The following is a 22833-nucleotide window of genomic DNA, read 5'->3' on the forward strand; positions in this document are numbered from 1 at the left end:
AGCCTTGTTCCGGCAGCCCCAAGCAGCCTTTTCCAGGTACAGCAGATATGCTTGGCTAAGTAAGCAGCTTTCTTTGGCACAGTAGAGTGTGTCACCCAAGTTGGTTGGCAGAATTCACCTCTAAAAAGAGGACTGTGGTTAGGGAAAAGAATTTGAACACATTGAGCTCCATGCTGTCTTTAATACTAGGATATTCACAGGTTTCTGCTCATATGGGCTGACAATCCTTTAAAAGCTAAATGAAGGCAGCAGGGGAGGTACTGTAAGCTTTGGGAAGACACATCAAGTGCAAAAATACCATAGCCGAGAGTTTCTGTAGATGCACAAAGACAAAAATTAGGCAGGTAAGGAGAGAAGTAAAGTAGAAGGCACTTATCCATTTATTGCTTTTGTAAAGAGAAGTTTCCTACTGACAACCCTCACTAGACAAAACAGCTTAGGAGATTTTTCCATCTATTTCCATAAGGATTAGATCAAAGGGCTGAAAAGAATGTGAGCAACAGGGCCAGGGGGAGCTGGGGCACAGGCACCTTTGTCAGGGAGTCACTGGTGGCATTTTGACTTCAATGGAGCAGCAATGTGCAGTCTGTGCCATGGACTACCAGCACCATCATGTTCTGTCAGCTAGAAAAATGCTGTTATAGCTAGAAACAAAACACACCAGGGACTGATTTTGCCTCTGCTACGAGCAGACTATCGTCCTTTGCCTGGATGGAGATGGGATAGAATTCCTTAAATCCCTGAGTTGCTCTGCTGTAGCTCTTTCGGGAGCTCTGCTACCACCGTGGCCTCAGCGTGAATGTGAGGCTATTTGTGCTTTGGGGAACCTGATGTTACTCAAGGGCTGACGTAAATCCTGCGCTGTAGAGGCAGCAGAGCAGAATTCCCTCGCTCCCTGTTTTACCCTATAAGGACATTCCATGATGGCGCTGTAAACCTGCGCCTTCGCACAGATTTGCTGCAGCTGCTGCAGCGCAGCAAAGCCAAGCCCAAGTTTGGATTCTTGTGTGTTGTGATAATCAGCTGGGGTTCGGAAAATCCTTCAAAAAAAACCCCTAATGTTCTGGCAACTTAACAAGGCTTCTGAAAAAACCACCATTTTAACATCTGGAACAAAAATACTCTGAGGAAGTCCAAGACCAACACAGCACAGAACATTTTCCCCCCATAACTGTTACTGTACAGCACTTTCTTGTCCCCAGCTCAGTGAAACTGGAATGTTTGCATCAAGATGCTGAAACATTTTATTGGAAGTAATGCTGGAAGGTAGAAAGATAAAGAGCTATTCATACACTTGAACATTTTTTCAATTTTCTGAGTTTTGCTTATTTTTATTCCTGAGCCACGAATTTCCTCAGTCTTTTAATGCATCTTAATCTTCATCAATATTTAACTCTGCAGCAGAAATACTGCATACTTTGTTTTCCCATTTAACTTGAGAGTAGAGGGGTAAAAAAACATCTATGGAAAGAAGGAAAACAGCCAGTTCTAACGGAAACGACTTTTCCTTTTTCCACAAGACGTCCTGGAATAGAGTCAAGGAGAAGGATGAAAAAGAAAGGTGGGCAGAAGGAACACCATGCTATTTCTGCAAATTAGCTACAGTCATCATTTAGCACACTCCTCTTCCTACCTTTGAGTCCCAGGTTTAAGACCTGCCTAAGATCAAGAGCAAAAATATTTCTCAAAGACAGGCTTAATTCTCAGTAGACATTGGCACATATGAGCAGCTCCCTGCAGTGTCATGAAATGAAAAGAGCCCCATATATACATAATACATACACTATGTACACATGTGTACATCTACACACACATTTGTACCTATGAGATCCTTTCAGATGGGGGTGGGAATGATAAGTGAACTTTCACAAGCTATGAGATGTCACATTATTTTCAATATTACCTGGAACAGCAAGTTCCTATTGCATACAGCAGACAGTCTGTAAGAAACTGCCCAAGACAGAGCACAACTGATGTAACCCCATGCTAGCAGAGATGCACCACATGTCATTGTCACAGTACTATGCCAGAGCTTTCAACAGAAAAACACTATTTTTGTGTTTCCTTTACCTCTAGCTGAAATCTCTATGTTCAGATCATGTTCTGAAAAGTTTCAGATATATAATTTTCCAGCTGCCCACTCTTCCATGGAGTGGCACCTGGAGCAGCACTTGTGCCTGGGACACTGTAGTTTCCATTCATCTGGTTAAAAATAAAATTAAGAAAATCTCATAAAAAAATGTATGATTGGTTAAGCTTTCCAACACAGGTCTTTCAGTGTTGGTTATTAAATGCTACATGATCTTTCCTTGAAAAAAACAGTGCTGCTGATCTTTGGACAAGCTCATGCTCTGCCCTCTAATCCAAATGACTGAGGGCTTGTGCTACACCAAATCAGACCCCAAATACTGACTGTTACAGCATTAAAAGTAACACGGAGCTCCCTGCACACTGTCACCTACCAGAATCCAAGAGATCCTAAGGCCCCCAAAGAAACTGTGAATACCCTCAGCTCACCCAGAGAAACTGGCTGTGGAAGGCTCAGACTACAGAACCAAAATATAACTGCATCTCTCCATTCCCAATTACAGCTGAACTCCAGTGTCACATCAACAAACACTTGGCACATAAAACAACAGCTTTCAAGTGCCCTTATGGAAATTAATGATTCCTCCCCAGCCCTACAGCTCAGGAGCTTCATTATTTTGGGAGGATAGACAGGAAATGGTGCATCCCTGCCCTGCTGACTCAGTCAAGGGAAGCTACAGGTGCTCAGCTCTGCTCAAGGAGAGCTGGCAGGGGGAAGCCTGGCCACCAACTGGTGGCTTCTGCAGGCAGAGAACCAAAGCACCTTCAAAGGTGCTAAGGAACCAAGTGAGAGCCATAAAGCTCATGTTAGAGACAAACCTGTGCCACTGTTTTGTTGCTCTGACTATGGAAGGCTATTCAATTCAACAAAAAACGTCAATAGACAGAAAGAACTGGAATCAGAAGAAGTTAAGTGTTGGTTTTTAGTGGGTTCCTTACAGCATGGCAGCTCTCACCAGCAATGGTAGGCTTTCTCATGGTTTGTTTGGTAATATAAGATTTTCCCTCTTGATCAGAGCAAACAAGATGAACAGGCACTTCAGAAAGAGTACAAACAAGCTTTTTAATTGCAGCCTTGAATTTTTTACAGGCTCATGAGATTTATAGCAAAATGCTCTTCTCCAAGTTAGTTGTTCCTCTTTTCAGATGTAAATAAGACCCATACAATCTTCTTTTTCAAGCTAAAACAAAAAAAAAAACAAAACAAAAAAAAAAAACAACCAAAAACCCCTAACCTATGCCCCTCTGCTGCCAAACAAGTCATAACTGTGCACTGCTGTCTTGGGGCAGCAGATGGATCTACAACTTGGCATGGATGGATGCTCCAGTGGTACCACTCTTCCATCCAGGGGAATTGTATGAAGCATTTCCCCAGTGCAGAGCCCACCACCACCAAGGATCCCATCATAAAATATTTTCAGTGTTTTTGGAAGTGTTTGTTGCTGAACAACAAGTAGACAAATCATTCTTTTCCCCATTCCCAAACACAGTCGTGATACAGGGACAAAAACTAAGCCAAGGAGTTGGTGTACAACCAGTGCTCCTGTTGCAAACTCAGAGCATCATTTTATGGATTTCCAGTGTCCATCTTCTGGGTTGCAAACATACAGGCTTTGCAAAAGGCTGCTAGAGTCCATCCTCTTTCTTCTGTCTACAATAAACCTTAGAAAGCAGCAGACAGTGAGAGGTCTACCCTTTATGCACAGGCAGGGAAAGTACATCCCACAGATCACACAGAACCCTCTCTCCAGGGCCCCAGACACACACAGTGGCACTTCACTGTCCCTCCCATTCTGCCCCAGCCTCAAACCTTCACATTGCTGCATTTTAATCCCACAACTTCTTACCCTATCTTAGCTACAGTTAATCCCTCCTTTTTGGCAGCTGGCTGCCCAGAGGACAATTCTGTGTTTCACTGTTACACCACACAGAATGCAATGAATCTTTAATTAAATGGGCTTGATGAGGAAAGTCATTCAAATTAGGCTTCATCAGCAAGACAAAACCCCAGCTGTCTTTCTTGAAGGATATAATGAAGCACAGTTTCAGCTACCTGGGATTCAATTTTAGCACTGCAGAACAAGAGTTCATAAATCCAGCATTTGTTAAGTAAGCAGGGAATGGCTGACAGTGTTTAAGATCTTGGACACTTTTCTATCAGGCACACTTTAAGCCATGCAGCTTTTATGGCAATTCCTTCATAAACCAGGAGGTTCTAACAATCTAACAGGCTTAATGCAACCACAGGCAAGAGTGCAACTGTTTTCACAGGGGTCATTTGATCATGCAGTAAATTACAGAAAAATGGTGCAAGCACCCTGGAAAAGGCACCTCTGGGAAGCTCATTGTAGCTCCACGGAAACGGAGTAAATAAAGCACGCATCATCAGCACATCCTCAATGTGCTTCTCATCCTTTAGCAGGAAAGCAACACTGGGAGCTTCTCTTGTTTAATTTGCACAAAAGGATTCATGTGCTCGGTGCTGAATGACTCTTCACATTGACTTCAGTGGAAATAAGCTACCCTGGATTTCAGAAGAAAAAAAGCACTAACAGAAAGTTAATGAGGTACAAACCAGGTTATGAATGGACCAAAGAAAAAATTCTCCTAAAGCTATTTCCTGCCCTGCTGTGATCGAATACACGCCTTTTAAGGGCTCACCTTACCCACCCTCCTGCCTTTTCTTAAGCAATGCTTTATTCTATCCCAAGACTTTCTTCACTTTTCTAATCAGTTTCCATTATGTCTTTTTTCTTTAAAGTCTCCCACTGTTAGAGCTCCACCAGGAGCAGTAATGCTGAAATCGGCAGCACAGACTGGCTACAGTCTTTTAAATAGTTTTGAAATGGAGCCAAGGTGGAATAATTCTGCTGGTCAGGGGGTTTAAACTCTGGGACTCTCACTGCAGTGCCTGCATCCCTGCTCCTGCCAAGGCAGCTCTGCACACAACAACATGGAAAGTTTTAGAGCAGAGTCTAGCCTAGGGTAAGAAAAAATTCCTGACCTACAAGTTTTAAGAAGGAAGTTATGAACCAGAGGGTTGGATTTGGTCCCCTTCAAGCCAGAGGGAGACCCAAAGGCAGAGCACAGAGGCAGAGCAGTTCTGGCAGAGAAGCACTCAACCCATACAAGAGTTTTCCCTATTTCCTCCTCCACTGGAAGAAGGAGGGTGATGCAAGTTTGCTTCATGTATTCACTTCTTGTTTTTATGTTGAAAACCACCACCATGCTGCACACACATACTGTGCTATCACTTCCAATGAACCATTTTACCTACCTTCAAATATTTCTCTAAACCGCATTCCCACCTCACCAACTCACACTCACAAGCAGCAAGGCTCAGAGCTGGCTGGCAATCTGATGAGACAGGCTCTCACAAGAATTTCCTGCTTCTGGTTCAGCCAGACATACTGCAACAACAGACACTCTCGCAGTATTCTGGCACCTCTACTCCTTGTTCAGGCCAAGACCCAGGAATGCAAGTGAAAAAAACACTTTTTAATTTTTAGAATTTTAAAATAGCTCTTCCCCGTGCTGCCGTGGGTGTCTGGTTGGCTTCCATGCTCAAAGACTGCTTCCACTGAGATTAACTGAATTTGGAAACTACAGTGCTGAAGGTATGACCAAAAAATTTGCTTCCCAGAAAACAGCTTGGGACACCAGCACAGTAGGGCGGGGGAGCAGTTTGCTCCAGAGAAGCAAATACTATGGAAAGAACAAATGCCTGACCCTCCAAGTACACTGAATTAGGTTTTCCACGAGCCCTGGGATACTTCCAGTAAGCATTTCAATAAAGATGACCTAGCTGGGGAAAACTGCATAGGAGCCTCAGGCAAGATCTACAGATCTGTCATGCATGTTCCTCAAAGTGCTACTCATGATGAACTAAGGCAGCCAAAGTTTCCATATTTTCTGGTCTCTTCTACTGAATTACCATGCAAGCCTGCACTACAGGTGGACAAGGCCATTCCTCAGTGCAACTAATGTCTCACACTAAATATTTCAGACACTTGTAGGCTGCTACAGCTCACACTTGTACTTCAGAGAACATTTTTCAAGGTATCACTGCTGGACCAATGAAATTCCTACTGACAGATCAGCTTGGGAAAAAAGCCTTGCTGAAAATTCAGAATTTGGGTCACATACAGATACATTCAAACAAATACCTTCTTCTCATCCCAGGTCTCACCTTGCAGTAGATAGAGTCTGGATGTATACCCATGCCACTGGCATGAAGTAAAGACCTCAATGGAAAGCGTGGAAGGTCCTGGCACCTTTCAAGAGGGGTGAGCCTCAGACATTCTTCTAGTTTTTCACTGAAAATGCAGCTTCCTACAGACTGTGCTGATACAAGCAGCAGTCAAGATACTTTCAAACACCTTTCCAACCTCCAGCATGTGACTGCATGCTCCTCTGCCTTGTGCTTAGCTTTCTTACAGTAGCAAAAACAGAGGAAGTGGGCGTGAGAGCACGTTTTTGAAACATGAAAATGACACCCCTAGCATTAGGAAGCTCATATTTTTAGGATGAGTTTAGAAACAGAGCCCAAAACTTCCCAATATGAGGTTTTATAGCTAGTTTGAGATCCCAAATTCTGCACAGGGCCCAGGAGTAAAGAGCCTGACTTTCAGAAGTGCTGAGCCTGTACTTGCCACTGAGGGCTCTGGCCACGGGTCAAAGGACAGGCACCACCATGGTGTGAGCTGCTATTCAGGCGTGTTAAAACACTTTAAAACCATTGTGTTGATGATCTCATCGACAGGAGTTATCACTTGTGCCTCTGTCTGTAACTGCCTTGCACCAGACAGAGTGTGCAAGACAAGGAGAGCTGATTTTCACAGCAGTCACCACCTCATCTCCTCTGGGAGTGTCTTCCCGAAAAACTAAATGAGTGCATCCGTTTTCTACCAGGTATAAAGGGGCAAACCTACAGAAAATCTCATTACTAGAGCAGCCAACACATACAGGAAACATGTCAGAGGCTTGATGTATCAACAATGATGTGACAGCCTTGAAGAGAATGCAAAAAGCAAGGGGCAAAGATTATCCATTCTTTAAAGACCTATACTCTAATTGGACTTAGCGTGTTCTTACAACTAATTGCAGGATATATTTCACATTGCTAGATGCTCTATTTAACATTACTATGGATGTGAGTTCTATTGTGCTATTAACCACATGCTTTCACAGGCACCACACTGCAGCCCAAAATTGCCTAGTCAATAGTTAAGGCTAAGAAATACTTTAAAGTTACAGCCACATCTCAAACATCACACTACCTCAGACTTTCCAGTAGTGAAAAACATGACCATGAGACCAGCTTAGAGAGATGGCAAGTAAGCAGACACAAGGGAGGAAGGAGTTTAAGTGCTTTAAACTAGTAAGACTGATTACAAGCTCTACATTAAGCACTGGCACCTTAGAGGATTAAGCCCCATCTACTTACACATGTGCGTCACAAGCACAAGGCTTACAGTCAAAAGAAAAAGTCCCTTCTCTTGGAACCTACCATAACATATAGAATACACACCAATTGCCTGTTTTTATTCTTTCACTCTTTCTGGTCTGAAAGGAATTGCTAAATCTATATCCAGCTACCCCATACTCCTTCCTACTCCAGATCAGGCAATCAATGCTTGCACTTCTCTGATGGACACCTCTCTAGGATGATTCCCATATCCTGTGCCTCCTACTGGAAGCACAGCTGCAGCTCATTCCAAGTGTTACCGTATTTAACATGATTGTCCATGTGTATTTCGTAGGACTAATAAAATTAAAATGGGTTTTCAGCACTTTTCATACAACTCCTTAGAAGTCCAGTTTGTGACCAGCACAGCACTTCATGGCATATGCAGGTTTGTGGTGAATCTGCTTTCAAGAATGCAAAACAATACACTATTTTTAGACACAGTTTCAGGGTTTATATTAATCTGAATAAGACCTAACACACTGTATTAGTAGCAGCCCTTGGTTTGCATTCCATCCAGAAAAACACAAACCCACCTCTTAAGAAATTTTAGGAGTACTGCTGCATGTTAGAGGACTGGCAGACCTTTAGAAGCTCCCATTAGGCTTCTGGTTTGTGTGCAGCAATCTTGAATAGAGGGTAAGGAAACTAAGGAAAGTGGAAACTAGGTTAAATTCAGAGAAGCCTGGTGCAGAATTATAAGCAGTGCCTTTAGTCCTTAAGATGAAGCGTGGACAGAGCACATCTTTACTGCACAAAAGCTTTTGGCGGTTTCTGGTGGCTGCTGACATCTGTGCCAAAGTTCCCCTAAGGATGGAGAAATGAGGAGAATAAAGTCATGCTCAGGAAATATCAAGGTTAGACCATGAAACAGTAAGCCCCAGGAGAGACAGGACATGCTTGCAGCTAGCAGAGGGGATGGCCATGGGAGTATTTTCCCATCAGTGCCACAAACACCAGTGCCTTAGTTCAGTGCCTGGATAACAGACACCTTTCTTTGTTTCATCTTCCCCTGCATTTGCTTTTGCTACTTCCCAGTCAGTCTGAATGGCCAGGACACAGAGCCACAGCAATGTGGGCTGCAGGGGAGCCAGGGCTCCAGCTGCTGGGTCAGGCAAAACCATTGGGAGGGTTACTGCAGCCAAGTGCCAGGCACCAAAGCAGAGGTGCACCACAAGAGCCCATCTTCCCTGCCTGTAACACCTATGAGACCAAGGCTCTCATGAGCCCAGTCTGATCAGTGATGTCCTTGGTCCAGACCAGGCTTCAGCACAATGGGCTGGTGTCTGTGAAGACTTTGGAAATACAGAAAAATGCTCACCATCCAACCCTGGCCATGCCAGCTCTAGTCCTGCTCCTGCAAAATCTCTCCAGCCAGCCCTGCACAATGCACAGCTGGTTTGATGTTCTCCTGCCAGAAATGGCTTTCAGGCTGCTCATGGCATTATCTCAGACACAATGAGATGCCACTCCTGGCAGCCTGCTATTCATCAAACCCACCCAGAAACAGCTCCACTACTGCCATTTGCAGCCATAAAAAGACCAGCAGGTCTAGTCTGCAATTTTTTTTTTATCCTTGAAGCCAGAGCATAAGGTCAGAAAAGAGTGACACCATTTCCAAATGGCTCCTTGCACCCAGAAAATGAACACCTATTTCCCATTACCAATGCTGGTGTTTTCAGGCTCATTTAATCTACAAAATGCTATTCAGGAAAAACCTGTTGATCGTTTCCACAGCACAAATCAGCAGATCATCAGTTGCCATCAGCTGTTCCACAACAAAATAGATCCCAGGAGTCCACAGGAGACTCTTCTCCCCTGGCAGCTTTCTGCAAAGGCTCTTATAGGACACTCTCTTCCATAACATTAAGCCTTTAAGCCTGACTCTCAATATATTAAACCTCTATTTGCCAAGCATGCACTCCTAGGCCTTTCTAAGAATCATTTTGCAAAGCTTGGATGGCAGTATGTTTTCACAGCTGATGTGGAAAATCTAGAAACAACATTTCCCAATGAGAAATCTCTGCTTTACAAAGTGTGCACTGTTTCTTTGGCTTAATCTGACTTGCTAAGGGCAGGGGGGGCTGCAGAATTCTTTTATGCTGTTGACATAAAATATCTCTGCCTGTCTTCATGGTGGAATCGTTCCATTTCCTGCTATCAGTTCTAGGATGGATATCCTGAGGCAGGGAAGAAAAAATAAATCAACATCTGACCACAAACCACCCATTGCTGGTGCTAGTGATGGCCCATCTTATGCCACTGGACACCCTGATTAAGGCTGAACACAAGTCTTCCCTTGCCAGGTGGGAGGAAAACACCAGCAGGATCCATGCAAGGTAAAGACAGGGCATCTGCCTCCCAAACAGGCACTGCTTGGAACAGCTCTGACCTTCAGGATCACAGCAAGCGACTCACTAGGAGTGTGCTGAACAGCTATCAGTATTACAGCTTATTCATAATACATGAACAGCTTAAGGCTCACAGAGACTGCATTTCCCAGCAGCCTGACTCCAGCAGCAGCCAGCACTGAGAGCTGAAGGGAACAAGCACAGAGAACAAGCACAGAGTGCTGCTGGCCCCAGTATATTTTGCCCAGCTTATTGTAAGAGGCAATGCACGTATTTCCAAAGCCAGCTATTGCATCTGGATCAAAGAGTTAAAACAGCTATTGATGGATATCTCTTTCACAGCTGACATCCAGCTGTACTTTTGTCCCCCCCACCCCCCAACCTTGCAACATCCTGGCAATGACTCTGACAGTTCAGTTGTGCACTACATGACAAAGAACTTCCTTCTGCTGGAATCTGCTGCCCAGGTATTGCTCTGGATGTCATTTCCATACTGTCAGTCCCAGTTCATTTACTCTGTACCATCTGAGATATTGTAGAACTCTCCTATTTCTCCCCTCCCCAGAATAACTTTGAGCTGAAGGCATTTATCTAATTAGTGTTGCTTCATCCAGGAACAGTCCTACACTGCAGCAAGGTCTTCTCATCCATCCACACACCTTTTCTGCTTATTCTACATTTCCAAAATGGGTAACCAGAACCTCACACAGCATTTCAGATCCAGATGAATAATCATTTGAGCCAAGTCAAGAAAATGGCCATTCAGCAATACTGGAGGTATACAGTGCTGATCTAGAAGGAACTGTCCTAAGCCAGAGCTCTCTGGTCAAGGCAGGCTGGTTGCTTTATTATGTGTTTATTATATGTTGGTTTATTATTTATTATTATATGTTTATTATGGTTTATTAATTTTACATTATCTTATGTGACAATAAGATCACAATCCAGAACAGAAACATTTGCTTTAAGGATCATAAAAATAAGAGATTTCTGTATGGCAATGCAGAAGCTCCATTTTGTATGGATTAGATTTTCCCAGTTGGAATGCCAGCATCAGTGAAGACATGGCATCCTGTATGATACATGGAGTGCTGACAAGGGCTCTCCCCCACACAGACAGTCAGGTCACTGCCCACCCCTTTCTTTGACAGCAAGCCTCTCCTACACTGACTTCTGCCCTGACTTTTCCTTGCACTGGTGGTGGTGGGGCTACCTTTCAGATCAAAGGGATCGAGAACTATTGGACAAATATCAGTAAGGGCAACACCAGAGTAGTGTCTGCCTGATTTCTTTTGGAAACCTACACTAAAATCAGATTTCTCTGCACACATTTCAAGCTGCTGCAGCCAGAAGGAATGTGGAAAAGGGTTATGACAACCTTGTGCCACCTTCTTGTCCAACACCCTCTGCTCCAAGGAAGCACCATAGTTTGAAATTTCTGAATACAGGAGTATTGGCTACAGGAGTCACCCAAAACCACCTTGCAAAAAAACCTGGCAAACTTTGCAGAAGACCTCAATGAGACTTTTCTACTGGAAAATACATGCATTCCATTCATATCATCCTCCATCACTATCTATTGTTTCTATCAGCTCATTTTTGCCTCTCAAGAGCTCGCTCCAGCTCTTGCTAGCACAGGCACAAGTATTTCCATTAGAGTCTTTTAGCAGGTTCAAAGAACAAGTGAATTAAACTTCAGTGAATACCTAGTGACCAGCAATAGCCATGCCACCTCTCCTCTGTAAAATGTCAGAAGAACGTGAGATTCATCACTTTTACTATTTTAAACACAGCGATGACAGACACACTCAGTACTTCAGTAGGTGAAATGCTTCAAAGTGCTTTTAATATTTGAAAAAATTAACTCCTATAGGGCTGCTAAATGTCTCTACTTCTACACAGAGGCATGGTCTGCATTTTACCACTAACATTTAAATTATTTTTTAAAACATAGCTTGCTATTTCTGGAGAGCAGGTCAAAAACACTTGTCTTTCTAGCTTGGGTTTGCATGGAGATGACCATCTCCATGGCTGCTGGCCTGCAGCTCAAAGGACATCAACCACACTGAAATGCAGAGACATTTGCACGAGCAGGATTATTATCCTGCAGCATCACCCTTTCTGAGATACAGGATTCAGCTTCCTGACAGCTCTCACATTAAAAGCCTCAGAAAAAGCAAAGAGAAATGCAAAATCAATCACAACTCTGTCAACAGTGTCCAATTATGTAGCAGTTTTGTTTTGGTTTGCTTCAGTGGCCAGCTGGGACTGAGCTGAGATAGATGATTTCATCTTGCCAGAGAACTTCAGTTGGCATCCGGAGACAGGCGTGGATAGCCAGATCCTTTGCTGTGAACATACATAATGAACCCTCCAGAAACAAATTATCACAATCCCTTTTCAAAGATGATGCCAAATACTGAATTGCGATTGACATGAAAATGAGTTCTGCAAGTCGTGAATGAGATGATTTTTATCTACTTGCATGGTTTTAATATTTACTCTGAGACAGAAAAACAGCACATCAGAGTGGTATAGGTGATCACTGGCCTTGGATGAATGCAAGACCTGACTCAGGTACAGCTCAGCCATAAGACATTTCACTCTTTTTTCTGGAAGACAAACTCCTGATGCTGCTATAAAAGGGGCAGCAATCAAAGATATTGTCACCTGATGCTCTGGGTACATCATTTATCTTCACCCTACAACTGTGACTGACCAGATCTGACACCAAGAGTGAAGCTCTCTTACACCATAAACTTGATAAGGGATATGCTTCTATAATAAATACCAAAAAAGCAGAATGGTTTACTTTTCAAAGGGATGAATGATCAGTAATTACTGACAGTAATGTCTTTCTTGGTAGGAAAGTATTTTCTGTAGTCACAACCTCTGGTTGGCACACCTGCCATAAACAATGACTTCCACACAGATGTGTATGTGTACTGGTGGAACTTATGATTAATTAACACTGTTTTGTATACATAACATTCATTTCAGGTCAGCATTTAATGACCAGGTCTACATTTTTGATCCAGCACTATTTACTAGGAAACTTTTGACAAAGACAAGAAATACTCTGAAAACTGACAAACACAAGCATAGAGACTGCTTTCCCAGACTGAGCTGCTAAGCTCACTAAATATTCAGCATGAATGGAGTATTGCAAGTTAAAACCTGCTATTAAAGTCACTTCCACAGCATCCTCAGCAGAGCCATGCTGAGCCTGCAGCAGAGGCAGAGTACCTGCTCCAGAATCACTTCAAAATAACCAGTAATAGTGGTAGAAATGAAAGTCTGCATGCATTTATTTTAATGAAAAATACCCGTACTAAGATCAGCCAGTCTTGCTGAAGAATTGCATGCCCCAGTCACCCCACTAAGAGGGATGATGAGAGACAAGAAGTTTAAGCACACAACTGATCAGGCAGACTATACTGGGGATGTTATGAACCCCCCTTTGAATCTTGAAACCACAACTCCAGAAGTGGCTGTGGTAAACTAGTTTTTGAAATGCTTTTAAGTAAGGCAGTTACAAAAAAAAAAAAACCCAAACAAAAAAACAAGCAAAAAAACCCCAAAACAAACCAAAATACATAAACAAAAAGCTACAAAACATCAACTATTTTGGTTTAATTTGAAAGTCCAAGTAGAAAGTTCAGGGTAGCTCCAAGCCATATGTATAAGTCAGAGCAGCAGCAAAGGATCTTTTTACTTGGTGGAAGTGCTTATGGTTCTTTGGAACCTTTAACCACTTAGCATTTGCACCGAACCATAAGATCACCAAGGGCTATTTATCACAGCTAAAGGAACCGCGATTAACAAAGTACAGAAGCTGACATCAGGCTTGCACAATAATAATCAAGTATCCACAAGAGATTAAAAAACAGGCACTTAATTTGGGTTCTGACTTTTTTTAATCTTCTGGTCAGCAACTGGGATATTTCTGAGAATCCTGACATCACAATTCAATAACAAGGTCTAAATATGGCTTCTACTAGAAAAGCATGAAACCCAAGCTGCTCCTGGACTGTTCTTAAAGATTGTTTTACATTTCTATAAATAGAAATCAATTATAATGAATACAGTCCACTTATATTGATCTGACTAGAAGCTACTTCCTAACATTTTCATTAAATAGGGGATCACAGAAGGAAAATTGAAAATGAAAAAATTCAGTTCTTGGCATAGCCAGTTCATCCAAAGTGTTAGCCTTATTAATGCAGGGTCAGAGCTACATCAGCAATGATCTTTAAGACCAAAGAACCACATGCCCAAACCACAAGGCATCACTTAAACTGTGAAGCAGATGATTTTTTAAATAGTCTGCTTTAGGAGGCTAAAACACCCATTCTTATGTATACTGATAATTACACTGGCTCCTGATAAAGGTCTACCTGATGTTGCCTAAATGAATGGGGTTTTTTTAAACTTCTCAGTACTGTTTAAGAAACTTTTCTCCTCTACTGCATGCTTTTCATTTAATTTATATACTAATACAGAATACAATGAAAATTAACATATTGATATGATAAAATACTGAAGCAGATTCTGGTATCAGTTACTTCACTGCCTTCTGTAACCCATGATGGGCATCACACACCATTCTGGAGAAAGTCTCCAAGTGACACTAAGTTTGTAGAAGATCATTACATTTGGGTTTGCCAATTATAGGTCCAAAGAACAACCAAATCACACATTAAAACGCAGGTATGCATCTTATCCAAAGTCTGGCTGGTACTACTTAACTTGCTTTCAGAATGACAGAAAAAATGCTGACAGTATCTTGCATGCTTTCACTCTAATTGTAAGGTTAGACAGAGAACGTGATGAAAAAGATAGGCTACAGGCATATGTATATATGGCTCAGTATAGAATAGGAAAGGTATTAAAAACTCCAATCTAATAAGAAGGTGGAAAGGTACCTAGTGACATCCCCAATTTTTGTCAGCCTTCATGTAAAGTGTTTGCCCAAGTTTACAAACCTGCTGTTTTAAGTACTAAGCAATTACACTGTGGTAACCTCTGTGCTTTCTATCACAAGTTTTTGAGGTGGAATACCAAGGTGGTCTGGGTCATCAAGGGTAAAGCACAATAAGGATGTGCAAAAGGGTTAGTGAAAACAAAGGACTGCCACAATTTGTGTGACAGTTTAAAGAACCATGAATTATTTTAAATGGTAATAAAACATTTAATCTCTTGCTTCTCTAGTGACCAGCCAGTGCTAATCCTCCATGGAAAGGAGACAGATTCCTGACAGTGCCAGCTCAACCAGGGAGCAGAAAGCCACAGCCTCGCTAAGCTCTGCACCCACATGACTGACAGAGCTGCCCAGACAGAGCTCAGTGGGAGCACATTGTCACCCTGAGCTGGGCTGCAGGGAGTGCCCTGCTCTTCCCCCAGAGCTGGCCAGCAGCACTGAGCATCCCTGTGGGAGGGGTGCCCAGTACAGGAGCTCCTCTGCTTGGTTCATCCAGCTTGGAGGTGTCTCTGAGCTTTAGTCAGCATCAAAACTGCCACCAGAAAGGGAAAAAAGAGGCCACTGACATGAGAGAGGAGACTCCCTTCTGAAGGGAACAGAAGGCACCCCATGCAGACCAGACCCACTTGTCAGGGAAGCCTGCTGCCCCCCTGGGGCCTGGTTAAAGATGGAAGAGAAAGCTTCCTCCCTTTACTGATATCCCCTGATACTGATTTTTCAGGTGTGCAGCAATGAAGTCTCAGGGCGACCTCAGAGCCTTGGGACAACTCATTAAGGGATCAGGAGCACAAGCAGTATTTCCCTTCAGCTTTGTAACTGCAGGGAGTGATGAGTGCAGAAATGAGAGAGCCAGCAGATCAATACCTGGCTCTGAGCCTGGTGCCACCAGCAGAATTTTGGGTTTTGATAATGGGTAGGTTTACACAACAGCAGGCCTGCTGGAGACACTTGTCTCTCTCCTTGCAAAGGAGTTAGCAGGGCTCATTGAGCCCTAGAGTTTTAACTAGAGTTTTAAACTAGATTTGAAAAGAAAAAGAGATAAAAACCAGGCTAACTGGAGATAAGCCTGGGGGCAGCACACCAATGTTTGAGGGATGCTGTGTTTAGTGAGGCTGCTGAGACAGCCATTTGCTGTCTCAGTGGAAGCAGGGGATGCAGATCAATGTGGCAGCAAAGGGTTACCGATGTGTTAGGTCCCTCTGGATATGGTGATTACTAACAGAGAAGGACTGGTGAGTGATCTGGTGGCTGAAGGCCACCCTGGGAACAGAAATAATGAAATAATTTTTGATTATTGGAGAAATTGGCCTGTTTAAGGGACTGGTTGATAAAATCCTTGGGAGGCATTACTGAACTGCCTGTAGCTAGTCAGGCTCTCCAGAGGGGTCTGGACAGGCTGGATCAATGAGCCAAGGCCACTTCTATGAGTTCACCAATACCAAGTGCTGGATCCTCCATTTGGGTCACAACAAGCCCATGCAGCACAACAGCCTTGGGACAGGGTGTCTGGAAAGCTGCCTGTGGAGAAGGACCTGGGGACCCTGGTTGGCAGCAGCTGAACATGAACATGACCCAGCTGTGCCCAGGTGGCCAAGAGGCCAATGGCCATTGCTGTGTCAGCAATGGTGGGGCCAGCAGGAGCAGGGCAGGGATTGTCCCCTGTGCTCAGCAATGGTGGGGCCACACCCCGAGGGCTGTGTCCAGTTCTGGGGCCCTCAGTTCAGGGAAGACACTGAGGGGCTGGAGTGAGCCCAGACAAGGACAGTGGAGCTGGGGAAGGGTCTGGAGCACAGGTTCTGTGAGGAGCAGCTGAGGGAGCCAGGGGGGCTCGGTCTGAAGGAAAGGAGGCTCAGAGGGGACCTGATCACTTTACAGATACCTGAAAGGGGTTGTAGTGAGGTGGGAATTAGTCTCACCTCCCCGATCAGAAGCAACAGGGGAAGGCCCTCAGCTTGCACCAGGGGAGGTTTAGATTGGATGTTAGGGAAAATTTCTTCACTGAAAAGGTTGTAAAGCTTTGGGCTGCTCAAGGAAGTAGTGGAATAACCATCCCAGGAGGTATTTGAAGGATGCATAGATGGGACACTCAGGGACATGGTTTAGTGGCAGACTCAGCAGTGCTGGCTTAACATTTGGACTCTACAATCTTAAAGGTCTTCTCAAACCTAAAGGATTCTAAAGGCTCATGGGTGTATGCTGTAAAACAAAACCCCCATAACTTAATTAAGTTCAGGAGCCCAGCAGAGCCTTAAATCTCTCTCCTGAGCCTAGCTTTTCTATTACTTTGAAACAGACATCATTAACCTGCAGGACCATCTATACCTACAGAGAAAGTGGAAAAAGTGTCTTGCATTTAGCAGCAGCTATGCTGTATTACCTCAGTGCATACAATACATAAATAACTTACTAAACTCTTTTTGCCCTCTGTTTTTTTTAGAAACATCTACCTCCTGGTGTGAGAACTATCCCTGCAAGCAGTAAGCTGCAGCTGGGACAAGGGGCCAGTGCAGGCTGCAAGCTATGGCTCATACACAGCTACACAGCCATGCAGAGGCTCTACAGGGTGTGAGGGGGCGGCACCTGAGGGTGCTCAGAACTGAGGAGCAGGTTACCTGGCCCAGCACAGGATGGGCTGTCGACAAAATCCTGCCACACAGCAAGTAGATTTGGGAAGAGATACCAAGAGATGTTGAAAAGGCAATTAGGTGGTTTCTCCCATTCTTGTTGAGAGGATGGGTTTGACAAACACAGTCCTTCACTGCTTATTCTGTCCCTCACTGCTGAAGGACCAGCTTTCCTACACCACATGAATGCAGTCACAAGTGTTCCCAGTGTGTCTTGGGGGTGTAGGGAATAACAAAAGTCTTGGGTAGAAGTTTCCTCTTAACCAAGGAAGGAAATACACTGAGCGCTTCTGCAGCAGCTCCTGTAGTTTTCCCAGCACCAACTAATTCTCCATTCTCTATTTGGCAGCTGAGAAGAGGCCAGGTCAGTGTGGGTTTATTTTGCTGAGCTTTTGGGTTTCCATCTGTCTGCATAAGCACAGAAATGGTAGAAATGCTGTTTTGTGCTATCCCAAGCACATTAAGACAACTTAGGCAGCAAGAGCAATGTGCTGATGAGGGCCCTTCACAGCAACTAACCCTGCTGTATGCAGAAGGTGACGTTGACAGTTTATACAGGAGGAATAAACAATTGAGAACATACTGCTGGAACAAAAGGTGCTGGAACTGGCAATCTGATCAACGATCACAACATTTCCACTCAATGATCACAACATTTCCACTGGACTTACTCAACTTAAGCATCAAGTGCACTGGTGACTGCACAGAGCTAAGCAAAACACTAGTTTAGACATATGAGCAATCTACCTTTGGCTTACTTCAAAAGCCTTTACCTTTCTGCCAAATCAAAACTCCACAGAAACTATGAATTTTAAAGTAACTTCAGAAGCTTATAACACAGACACATAATGCCTTGAAATAAGTCCGATTTGCAAACAAATCATTAAATGCATGACTAATTTTTCTACTTTACTAAAAAAATACTGGGCTCTTTCCCAGCACTGCCTGAACATGACCAAATTTAATTCAATTCTTTTTTTTCTCCTTACAATAACTTGGAGCAAGAACAGACATAACCCTAGATTTTATTTTGTTTTGTTCCAGACAGACAACCAGTAAAGAATCCAGTGTTGCTGGGGGGATAAGCAATATCTATAAAGCCTGAAAGCTCAATCAATGCTATTACAAACTACTGCAGAAATTTGTCTACTGCATAGTGTTACCGTAATTGGTGACAAGCCTTCTGAATAAGGAGTCTAGTCAGTGAAAGAAAAAGCTGGATCCTTCCTGAATACTGAATTTTAGGTTTTCAGTAGCATGAAACAGAGGAGATTAAGACAGTGCTGCTCAGTACATGCATCTGGCAGACAGTTTATCAGAAGGCACAACACACCTGAAACAGCACTGCTCCAGCTGTGTATGCAACCAGGCTGCTGTGTTTGGGATGCACCTCAGCAATCCCCTGTGCTCATCAATTTTCACTGGTCTGACTAGGCTTCAGAGCTCAACCTTCCACATGCCTGTTTGGCAGGCTTCCTGGACACAAACCCTCCCTCTATTAATTACTTGCAGAAATGGTGCTCTATGACCCTCATCCTTTCCTTCCTCCTCTGCCCCTGCCTGCCCTGGACAAAAATACATCCAACAGTTAAGAGACCAGTAAGGCAAGTCCAGCTGAGTCCTGCTTTATAGAGAGGCCCAGCTCAGGAGTGCATGATCAGGAGTTGGGCTTTACTGGGTTAAGCCAAGCATACACCAACTGTACTGCTAAAATATTCATGGGTTTGCACTTATGTTACATAAAAAGAATAAGAGATTGCAGTTTGAGAAACCAGTGCTTACGCAGCTTGCATACACCCTCCTTCCCTGTCACCCAGTGCAAGTGACAGTGCACTGCAACAGCCTTGGTTCACTTTCATAACAGCCAACAGATGTAGGATCCTTCCTTTCCTGGGGCAGCACTTGGCACCTGTCCCTGTTCAGCCATGAGGTCTCCATGGGTCAGCCCCTTTCTTCAGCCTGGTAAGGACCCTCTGCATAGCCTAGACCTCAATAGTATCACTTCTCACCTTGCCCCAGTTTGGGGCCACTCACAGCTCAATAAAGATGCCTCAGTCTCCTCTGGGTCACTGATAAAGGCAGATTTGACAGGACAGATGGTAGGACAGACCCTACAGCAACATCACTTGCCACCAGACTCCAGTAACTATCTCAGTGGGGAATTCAGAGACTGAACATAAACCGCAGAAAACTATCCTGGGAGGCTGCTAACAGACACTCACTGGGATCAGCAGGAGGGTCAGGAGCAGCTGCTGGGCTCCCTCAGCACAGGGTGCCCACATATCTCAGTGCCTGGACTTCCTGAGCACCTGTGGTTGATACCTCCAGAGCCAAAGTTGGAGGCAGTAAGAGCAGAGAAGCTTTGGATACACTAGGAAACAGCATCTCATGCAACTACAACATGCAGCTCTTTCTGGGGGCTCTATGAAAGTGACATTACAATAGATGTTTGCAAAGATGTCCAAGGCACACACTGTCACAGCACACAGAGCTCTGGGTAGGCATGTGTGCATTCCTGCTTTCTAGAGCCTTTGCCATTTCACTGTTTTCATATGACATCCTGGTCACCAACTACTCAACACAGACACTCCAGATAAACAAAACTGACAGTAACCACTTGGGAAGGGGAGGATGCCTTGGAGAGGACAGAGATCAGGAATAGGCAGGTAGCATCCTGCACAAATGAGCCCCTTCTCCCTCCTTCCACAAGGCACTGCTGTAATGATGTTACCAGGAGGAAGAATTGTTGCAAATAGGAGTTAAATGTTCAGACAAGGACTACACTGCAGTGTCATGCATTGACATAACTTTAAAAGGATACTTGTTCATTTTTTTTTTTGTTTTATTTCATAGAAAACTCAGGGGAAGTGATTGCTCCATCATTCAAGAACACTAATAATATTCAAATTATGCCTGAAAGCTCTGTCTCTCTCTTGTTTGTAACTCTGCCTGGACAAGTCAGTCATGGACAGAAGTAAATCCCTCCTCCTGAAGGGGAAATGGTACAGATGGCAGCAGGACTCACAGAGCTACACATCAGCGTGTCATGGGAAGGACCAGTGAAAACTCGCTTGGACTCTGGCTAAGAAACAGCTGCTTCTGAGAGTAGCATGTAGTAAACACTTTACTCTGGTGCTGTCACTGTAAAGAGCATTCAGGGTGTTACAAAGAGTAAATACACATGGTTATGCACAAGAAGTGCACGTGTACAAGTTGTACACAGTATGTCAGATACTACACTGCTGGGGAGAATTTAAGAAAACTTTGTAAGTGATAAGAGAAAGGCGCTATGTAAAATACCCCAAAAGCAAGAGGAGCTATTGCTGTACTAGAGCTAGTGGCCTGTCCCACAGGCAGAACAGCACAGGCCTGTGGATCTCACAATGCACTATGGTACCAATGATGGGAACTGAAAGAGACATGAGAAGGGTTACATTAAAAGATGCTTACAGGAAGGCAGACCGTCACTGCTCATTGAGAAGATAACTGGGTGGCACTTCAATGCATGCACTGCCTGATGAAACTAATTTATGAATGGGCTGAAGACATTTAGAAAGTACTAAGAAAACCTAAAGTAAGGCTCCTGTGGGTGTGCATCCACCACACCTCTCTCCAATGGCCTGTGTCCCCCATACATGCAGGGAGCCTGCAATGGTTTCACAAGGAAGGCGACATCAGGTTCAAGGGCATTAGGCTGACACCAAGTACAGCAAAACACATACCAGCTCTTGTGCGCAGGCCGGTACATACAATTACCACAGGTATCAGTGATGCACTGCCTGGGGCTTAGCTCGGGTTCAACGTGTACCGAATATGGGGTTTGTGGACAGAGCAAGGCTGCACCGTGGTCACAAACCCGCACAAGCCGCCAGCGACCCTTCCCGCTGGACGGACTGGGCACGCTGACACGGAGCGAAAGCCCGCACGCCCCAGAATGGATGAGTCATAGTTTACACTGTCCATCCACTTGTCTCCAGGAGCAGAGCATCGCTCCACAGTGAGCCCAGCACAGCGGGGCTCCGCCGCACAGCGAGCTCGGCTACCGGCCGCGGGTACCGGGCTGAGCCGCGGCGCGGGGCCGCTCCCGCCGGGCAGGGCTGCGGCTCCGAGCGCGGTCCCCGCTCAGCCGCTCCCGCCAGGGGCTGGGCGGGCCCGGGGACACGCCCGACAGCGCGGCCGCCCCGAGCTCACCTGCGCAGGCATCGCACCCCATAGCACCGCACCGCACCGCAGCTCACCCTCACCTCCCCTCACCTCCTTCCGGCGGCTGGGCGCGCCCGGGCGGGTGAGCAGCGCCGTCTCCTCGCAGACCACGGCCACATCCTCCACGAAGACGCAGTCGGGGAGGCTCTCGTCGGCCGGCAGCTCCAGCACCTGCAGCCCCAGCTTGCCCCGCAGCACACCCACGTACAGCTGATACTCCCTCTCCGCGCGGGCGAAGTCTACCTCGGGGCCCGCCACGCTGCGCAGCGCCTGCCGGCACAGCGACTCGGGCAGCGCCCGCACCACGGCGTGCGTGCAGCGCCCGAAGGCGGCGAGGCCGCCGCCCAGCCCGGCCATGCTGCGCGGCGGGGACGGCGGAGAGGGACGCGGGGGACGCGCGGCGGGGACGGCGGAGGGGGACGAGGGAACGGCGGAGAGGAACGAGGGACGCGCGGCCGCCGCCGGCGCTGGCAGCGCATAAAGCGCCGCCCGCGGCCCGGCCGCGCCCCATTGGCTCCCCACCAGGCACATTTCCATGGGGCCGCCGCCGCCGCGCCCCCATTGGCTGGCGGCGGCGGCCGGGCCGCGCCATTGGCCGCCCCCCGCGCGGCGCCGCTTACCTGTACGGGCGGGCCCGGCCGGCCGCGCGTGTGGCCTGAGGGCGGCGGGGCGGGGCGGCCGCGTTCCGCTAGATCTGGGCAGGGGCACGGCTGTGCTGACAGCGCTCTATCCCCGCGTCCAGGCGCATTCTTACATTCGTTCCAGCTGGGGTGGGCAAGGGGAAGGTTGATGACCCTCGGGCTCGAGAGTGCCTTGGCTTGGCCACCTGCGAGCCCTTACCGCTGCCTTCTCCGTCCCTGGTGGCACAGCTGAAGACCAGGGGGTTCATGTGGGTGACCAAAGGAAGAATATCCCATGACAAGGGCAGTTCCAAATACAAATCCTCAGGAAATAAGCCCAGGCGGCTCTCATGTCATGGCTTTCTACAGGGCACTCACCGGCAGAGCGTGTCCACCTGCTCCCACTCCTTCATACTGTTAAGGTTTCCACCTCTGTGTGCTTTCCACCGCTGCTGTGCTCCACCTCTGCCTCAGGGACTGAAACAATCACGATTTCGCA

The 22833-nt window shown here is 45.7% G+C and overlaps 1 protein-coding gene across 1 annotated transcript in view; it reads right to left on the reverse strand.

Annotated features, from left to right (window-relative positions):
* DDAH1 (dimethylarginine dimethylaminohydrolase 1) overlaps positions 1 to 22076 on the reverse strand; it is a 57275-nt gene extending 35199 nt beyond the window's left edge. The window contains exon 1 of the mRNA XM_066555384.1: positions 21766 to 22076. Within this exon, the coding sequence (XP_066411481.1) occupies positions 21766 to 22071 (306 nt within the window). The 5' untranslated portion in view covers positions 22072 to 22076. The remainder of the gene's footprint in view (positions 1 to 21765) is intronic.
* Positions 22077 to 22833: the final 757 nt, after the last annotated feature.

This window comes from Molothrus aeneus, chromosome 9 (genome assembly GCF_037042795.1).
Source record: "Molothrus aeneus isolate 106 chromosome 9, BPBGC_Maene_1.0, whole genome shotgun sequence".
In the NCBI taxonomy this organism is placed as follows: domain Eukaryota; kingdom Metazoa; phylum Chordata; class Aves; order Passeriformes; family Icteridae; genus Molothrus; species Molothrus aeneus.